Source organism: Cyprinodon variegatus, unplaced genomic scaffold (genome assembly GCF_000732505.1).
Source record: "Cyprinodon variegatus isolate N-32 unplaced genomic scaffold, C_variegatus-1.0 Scaffold459, whole genome shotgun sequence".
Classification (NCBI taxonomy): Eukaryota; Metazoa; Chordata; class Actinopteri; order Cyprinodontiformes; family Cyprinodontidae; genus Cyprinodon; species Cyprinodon variegatus.
The window spans coordinates 612,139-619,569 of NW_015150912.1; the positions used below are offsets into that span (position 1 = coordinate 612,139).

The window sequence follows — 7,431 nt, forward strand, 5'->3', positions numbered from 1 at the left end:
GCTGCTGCAGACGGGCTGCGGTTACCCCCCCCTGCTGCTGCAGACGGGCTGCAGTTAGCCCTGGCTAATGCTGTCGGGCTAACGCTAGCCCTGGAACGTTAGCCCTGGCTGCTCTCAACTATGGAAATTTTTTTTTTTAATGATGCATTAAATCGGTAAATGTTCCATATAGTGACGCTTTACAGTCTAATGTTCTCGCTTCAAATGATCTTAAAACATACTTTTATTGAACAGCTAAAAAAAAGAGAACTTTTAACTTTCAATGGAGCGCTCCATTGAAAGCTGCTGCTGCCGCAGTGCATGCTGGGACAGCTGTCAGTCGGAGAACGGACAAGTCTTCTCTGATGCTTGCTAGGTAAAGAGGGCGGGGCCAAAACAACATCAGGGGACTTTGTCCGTTCTCGGTCTGCTGTCCTTTGGAATTTGAACAGTACTAATTCTGAGGCTGGTGACGTTTCACGAGGACACAAGAACGCACAAGTACACCGATTGAAAAACGGCCTCTGTTCAGCCACAGCTAGTGGTGACAACTTCTTCTTCTGCAGGGGAATGCTACAGGCTGCTGTCCTGCACATGCTGAGCCACCCTGAATGTACATATGTCACCTTAAACCTTCCTTTGTATTTTTTATTTTTTGATACACTTTGTACTTTTATGCCTTATTTTGATACCCTGTATGTATGTGGACACACCGTTTCCTCATTTTTGGGCCCCTTCTTTTAATCATTAAGCCGATGTGTGACCACTGACTTCCTCCACTGTGAGATTAATAAAGCTTATCTTATCTTTCAGATTCATCTTGCAAGATGGTATCTTCATCAGTAGTGCACTGCCCATTATGTGACTGTGTTTACGTCTATCTGGGCAAACACTTGCTAAAAATGCATGGCATAAAAAATCTTGAGGAGCGTCAGATATTGCTACAGTATGCTCGTGGGAGGATAAACATAAGATGCGTGCCCTGCCCTGTCAAGAGCTGCAATTATTCACAGTCGAGGCTGGATAAACATGTGGAAACAGCCCACCGTGAGATGGGGCAGGAAAAGATAAATCGGCTCATCAAAGATTTGAAGTGGCGCGTCACCATAGAGAGTCTTAAAGCTCTGAGGGCGAGGACACCCAGCCCCCCGATGATGTCACGCCTTGACATTGAGACCAAGGATAGCAAGAAAGGAAAGCTTGATGTGGCGACATCAAAGTTTGGACCTGAGGATCTATCCTGCTGCACCTCCTGCAAGGATCTTCTGTTAAAACACCAGCAGCTGAAAAAGCACTGTTCTGTCCTGCGTAAGAAATTACGTGATAAAATCAGATGGTCCAAACAGGCAAAGATGACTATAAAGAAATTGGAGGAGGTATTTAATTTTTTTTATAATGTTCAATGATTTACCTGAGTAAGCTAAATGGCAGGAACTTAATGCCTGCCATTTAGAAAGATTCACTGATGTACCCATACGTCTGTCCGCTCTCGGCTTCTCCCTGGTTCCTCCAGCCCCGCGATGGTCTAGAGCAGGCATCCCCTACCTCGGTTCCCAAGGCCCGCTGTCCTGGAGGTTTTAGAGGTTTCCCTGCTTTAGCACAGCTCATTATAATGATTGCAGTAGACCAAAAGCCTGTTAATCAGCTTTAAATTAAAATCAGCTGTGCTGGAGCAAGGAAACCTCTAAAACCTGCAGGACAGCGGGCCTCAAGGACCGGGGTTAGGGATGCCTGGTCTAGAGGAACCTCCAGAGGCCTTTTAGAAGGCTAAACATTAACCATAAACTTTTAACAGGCCCTCCAAAAGGCGTCCTCAGGGCCCTCTGAGTCAGAAGATCTGGAGCCTGCAGTACATGAGGGGCAGGATAAGACTTCTTCGGAGAAAGAAACAGAACTGCCTTTAAAGCTTTCTGTTTTCAAGGACTTCCCCAAATTTCCAAAATCCATCTGTAAGTAATTAAATTCAATTAAAGTTTATTTCTATAACACAAATTCACATCATGTCTTCTCAGGGCTCTTTCCAGTTCACCAGATCATCTAGTCAGATTGATTCAGTTTTCTATCTAAGGAAAACCAGTTGATTGCATTGATTCATTAACTCTTCAGGAATCCCTCACACTAAGCATGCTTGTAGCGACAGTGAAGAGGAAGAACTCCAGCAGAACCAGGCTGAGTGCCAGCAGCCATCTGCTGAGGCTGACTGGGGTTCAAGGAGACAGAAGCAGACATAGGAAGCGAAGCATAGATACAAAAGGCAACTGTCAACCAGCTCCACAGGCGGCCCCGTCCAGAAAACACACAGCCAGGCAGACGAGCTCCGAGCCAGCTCCCATGTCAGAGGATGAAGAGAGCACATCCAGTTAGTCATTTTATCTGAAATCAGTTTAATCACATCCAAATGAAGTGACTGACTAATCAGCATAATTTTCAAAGACTCTGGTCCAAAGACTATAACTTCTGTTTTTTCTGCATTCAGAAGGAGAAAGTTAAGAGTCATCCAGGTTTTTATGTCTTCAGACATGCCTGTAATTTATGTAATGGGTTAGCTTCATCTGGAGTATAGACAGATATAGCTGGGTATCATCAGCTTAACAGTGAAAATTAATCCCATGCTGTCTAATAATTCTACCGATTGGGAGCATATATATAGTAAATAGAATTGGTCCTAGCACTGATCCCTGTGGTACTCCACAGGTAACCTTTGAGCATGTGGAAGATCTATCATTAACATGAACAAACTGTAATCGATCAGATAGATAAGATTTAAACCAGTCTAGTGCTGTTCCTTTAATTCCAACAAAATATTCAAGTCTTTCTAAAAGAATATTATGGTCAACTGTATCAAATGAAGCACTGAGATCCAACAAGACAAGCACAGATACAAGTCCATTATCTGAGGCCATGAGAATATCATTAGTGACTTTCACCAGAGCTGTTTCAGTGCTATGATGAGCTCTAAAGACAGACTTAAACTCTTCAAAAACTTTGTTTGGTGTAAGTGATCGCACTGGCATAATGTAGATTAATCACATCTAAAATGGAGGAGGAGATCAAAGGGAATACCTCCTTAAATTACTTGGTTGGAACTGGATCTAACATACAAGTTGAAGGCTTAGATGAAGAGAATAGTTTTGCTAACTCTGAAAGTTCAACTGGATCAAAGCAGTCTAAACCCGGTTCAGATTCCATGACTACCTCAGATGCTGTCCCACCCTCCAGAGACAGACCAATCACAGATAGAGGAGTGCTAATGATCTTATTTTTAATAAGATCAATCTTATTTATAAAGAATCCCATAAAATAATTCCTGCTAAGAGCAGGTGGAATGGACGGTTCAACCGAGCTATGGCTCTGGGTGGGTTTGGCAACTGGATTAAAAAGATATTAGAATGATTCTTATTCTCCTCTATTAATGAGGAGAAATATGTTGCTCTTGCTTTACAAAGGATCCTCTTATAGAGCAGTAAACTATTTTTCCACACTAGGTAGGATTCCTGTAGGCCTGTGGAGCGATATTTTCTCTCTAGTTTCCTAGCATTTTGCTTCAAGGTGCGCAGCTCTGCATTAAACCAAGGAGCCAGCTTTCTATTTTTAACAGTTTTCATTTTCAAAGGAGCTGCATTGTCTAAGGCAGTACGCAGAGAGCTAGCAACCCCATCAACATCATCATCAACCTGTGAGGGAGTAAGCTAAGCTTTTGCACTCTGCAGCACTGCTCAGCGACACAGAGGAGAGAGAAAGTGAATTAGATTCCTTAAAATTTATAACTGCACTATTTGATAATGATTTGCTGAAGTGAAACCTTCTTTTGGGGGAGGAGAACTCTGTTAAAGTAATCCTGAAGGTTATTAAAAAGTGATCAGAGGACAGGGTTGTGAGGAAATACTGTTATTTCTTCACATTCTACGCCGTATGTCAGCACAAGATCCAAAGTATGAAGATGAGAATGTGTGGGGCTACTAACATTTTGAACAAAGCCAATAGTGTCTAAGATAGCATTAAAGGCTGCTCTTAAGCTATCTCCTTCAATGTCAGCATGGATGTTAAAATCTCCCACTATGATGAGCCTGTCAGTATTTAATACCAAATCAGAAAGGAACTCTGAAAACTCATCTTAAAGTTCAGAGTAAGGACCTGGTGGACGATACAAAGTTAGAAAAAGAAGAGGTTTTCTTGCTTTGCAATTTGGATGAAGGAAATTGAGCGTTAAATGTTTAAAAGGGTTGTAATTATTAACTGCCTTTGGAGTAATCAGTAAGTCAGACTGGAAGATTGTTTCTAAGTAGTGTTACTGTTTGCTACATTTTTCAATTTTCATAAGCAGACAAGTTATTTTTGAACCTTTTTTTTTTTTTTATTCAGTGGAATACATTCAAGAGTATTGGGTCCACTTGAAGGGCTCATGTCATAACAAAAAACAGGAGGAAAACCAGAGATCAAAAGTCCGGCGGATAATGCTCTTCCTCACATTCCTCTCAGAAGGGCAGAAAGTTGTTTGGAACTGGATGTTTCTCCACAATATTAAGAGAATAAACGAGTAAGTGTCTCTCTAATGCATTTTAGCTAATATATGTGTTCTTGTTGAAGTTAAAATTTTTTATTTTTTTTGAGCAGGTGGCCACAACATCTAGTTAAGGAGGGAAAGGCCATCAGGACCATCAAATCTTACCTGGTCAACATCTCTGAGTTCATAGCGTACTTCCGAGACAGCCCTCCGCCATACTCCAGCGTTCCAAAAACAGCTTTGGATGCTGTCCTTAAAGCCCTGTCCTCCTCAGTTTCAAAACTTGGAAGACGTAGCATTCTTAAACAAATAAAAGTAGAAGAACACAATGTGAACACGGTCATTCCCAAAGAGGATCTACACACCTGCCAGAAGACTGCAAGATGTCGAATTCCAGAAATTCTTGGTAAGACTTATGTAAACTCTTTACTATATTCATGTGACTTACCTGAGTTCCTGTGCTTGCTCCTAAATGGCACGCACTCAATGGCTGCCATACAGGAGGATTCGGAGATGCTCTCATTTGAATTCATGTTTTTAGATGAATTGGCCGACGACCCTAACCCGGAGTCCCGAAGGAGATTTTTTGGCTATATAAGCGTCTACCTAGCCAGTCTGTATGGTCACAGAACTGGTGTTCTTGAAAATATGACCATTTCAGAGGTAGACAAGGCTCAGCAGGAGGCCAGAGTTGGAGACGAGGGCTTTGTGGTAAACGTAAGTGTACTGATATTGCATTTATAAAACACTTGCTGGATTTACCCGAGTGCCTACCATATAGGAGCACCAATAGATCTTCCCATATGGCAAGAAACATACCCTCTCCTTTGCACTACAGGTCAAGGGGCACAAAACAAATCATGCCTTTGGGCCGGCACAGCTGTACCTGAGTGTGGAAGAGTTTGGTTGGCTGGAACAGTGGCTCTTGATTAGAGAGAAACTTCAGCCATCAACAGACCTTGTTTTCTTCACCGAAAACAACACCAAAATAAATTTCCTCATCCCTATGCAAGCTGCTTGGTCAGAGATGGGGTTATCTGGATCCCCCACATTTACAGATTTCCGCACATCTATTGCATCATATGTAAGTAACATCACTTTTTCATTTACTAAATTGAAAATAAAAACCAAATATTGAACAACTTTTTCTATTTTTCAAGGCTATAAATGTTATCTCCCGAAACACCCCTCAACAAATATCTAAAACCATGTGTCACGATACTGCCACGGCTGAAAAATACCACTCGCTCCACTTGACCACTTCGCAGTTGGCTCAAATCCGTAAGGATTTTGAGCTAGCCATCAATCCAGCACAAGAGTCATTATTAAGTGGCATAGAGGAAGCTCCTCTCCTGACCCTTTCAGAGTCCTCCAGTGACTCTGAAGCAGAGGACCAGGAGCACAAATCTAAAAAGAGGGTATGTCTTATGTTATTTTAAAATCCCATCTAATTTCTCTGTTAATCTTGATAATGTTACCCGAGTGCCTGCCATATAGGTTCATTCACATATGCTCCTAAATGGCAGGCAGGCACTTAATGCCTGCCATACAGGATCAGGCACATATGCTCCTGAGCGGTAGGCATTAAGTGTCGGCCATACAAAAAGATTCACAATTAAGAAATGTTGTTTTTATTTTTCAGAAACTTAAAAGTGAGGAACTTGATGCAGCATCATCTAGCCCAGCTCCTCCCTCCACCACATGGTGTGAATGAACGTGCTGTTAATGAGTTTGTTGAGGATTAAAAACCCAGTAGAACCTTAAGTAATCACGTGGGGGAAGGAGCAACCATTCTGTGACTTCATATATTAAGATACGCCCCATTGTAGTCCAACTCTTCCCCTTAAGGCACGTAAACAGCATCCGGTAGTTTTCCAGCCTGTTGCTTCCCCACACCAGACCACAAGGTAGGGGGGCCTCCATCTTGATTCTGCCTTGTTGACTTTGCATCAAGCACCCTCCCCCTTCATCGATCACTGAGGTGCTACAATGCTATGTTGTTAATGCATTGTAAACTAACCATTATAAGCTAAATAATGTTACATTGTTGTGATGGTATTTATCATTGCATTTGTATCTGCTGCTATTTTGAACGGACACTAATGAATATATTAACATTGTAGTCTTAGACCGCTTTCTCCTTTCTTTCAAATTATTCATTTAGTCTACTTTGTGTTTTTATCTTTTAAGTAGTAAGTAGTGTTTGCAGTGATTGTTAGATTTCTTTATAATCTTGGATTGTAAAAATAAAGACATCGTTGTTTTCACTTGCAGTAGTTTGTGATTATTGTGCATCGACTGGTTTATCACTCAGGCTAGATTCACTCACCTTTTGGTGACATTTGAATAATTAGAGACAAATATTTTTTGGTTGGTAATTAACAGCTCTGCTGATAGCCTAGCCTAAATCACTAAATTGGTGGGAATAACTGGAGTTTAACAGCCGATCCAGAAGCCAACCGGATGTGAAAGGCCCAAAATCCTGATAAGTAAGCAGATTAGAGATATAATTATTTAATAATATCGGGACTTTGCTGCTCCTCGTCACCGGGTCAGCACACAGGCTCAGCCTGGCCCCGCCCACTCAGCAAACGCTCCACTCCTCAGATGCCAGAGAGGGAGAGAGACCATCAGAGCAGAAAATACCATAAAAAAAAACAATGGCAAGCTGTATGGTTTGTAAAAAGCCTGTTAAATGCAGTTTAAAAAGCAAAGATTACAGAGAGAAGATGCAAAGAGGACACCAAATATAAGATTATAAAACTAAAAAAGAGAAATAGAAGAAATAAATACTCAGGAAATCCAATAAAAAGCTTATTTTTATAAAACGGTAAAACTGATCCCTGAAACTTTTATCATATAGGTTAAGAAAACAAGCCTGCAGAACGATACACAAAATAAGAAAAAACGCAACAAAGAAAATGAAAACTAATCTGAATGAAATTCAA

General features: G+C 41.3%; 1 protein-coding gene across 1 annotated transcript in view; it reads left to right on the top strand.

Annotated features, from left to right (window-relative positions):
• The window catches only part of LOC107094043, a 10,011-nt gene extending 3,279 nt beyond the window's left edge, over positions 1-6,732 (top strand). Inside the window, exons 2-9 of the mRNA XM_015389440.1 lie at positions 793-1,355; positions 1,775-1,928; positions 4,342-4,516; positions 4,594-4,889; positions 5,025-5,200; positions 5,322-5,567; positions 5,644-5,901; positions 6,126-6,732. Coding sequence (XP_015244926.1) covers positions 807-1,355; positions 1,775-1,928; positions 4,342-4,516; positions 4,594-4,889; positions 5,025-5,200; positions 5,322-5,567; positions 5,644-5,901; positions 6,126-6,197 — 1,926 coding nt within the window. The 5' untranslated portion in view covers positions 793-806 and the 3' untranslated portion in view covers positions 6,198-6,732. The remainder of the gene's footprint in view (positions 1-792; positions 1,356-1,774; positions 1,929-4,341; positions 4,517-4,593; positions 4,890-5,024; positions 5,201-5,321; positions 5,568-5,643; positions 5,902-6,125) is intronic.
• The last annotated feature ends 699 nt before the right edge of the window (positions 6,733-7,431 follow it).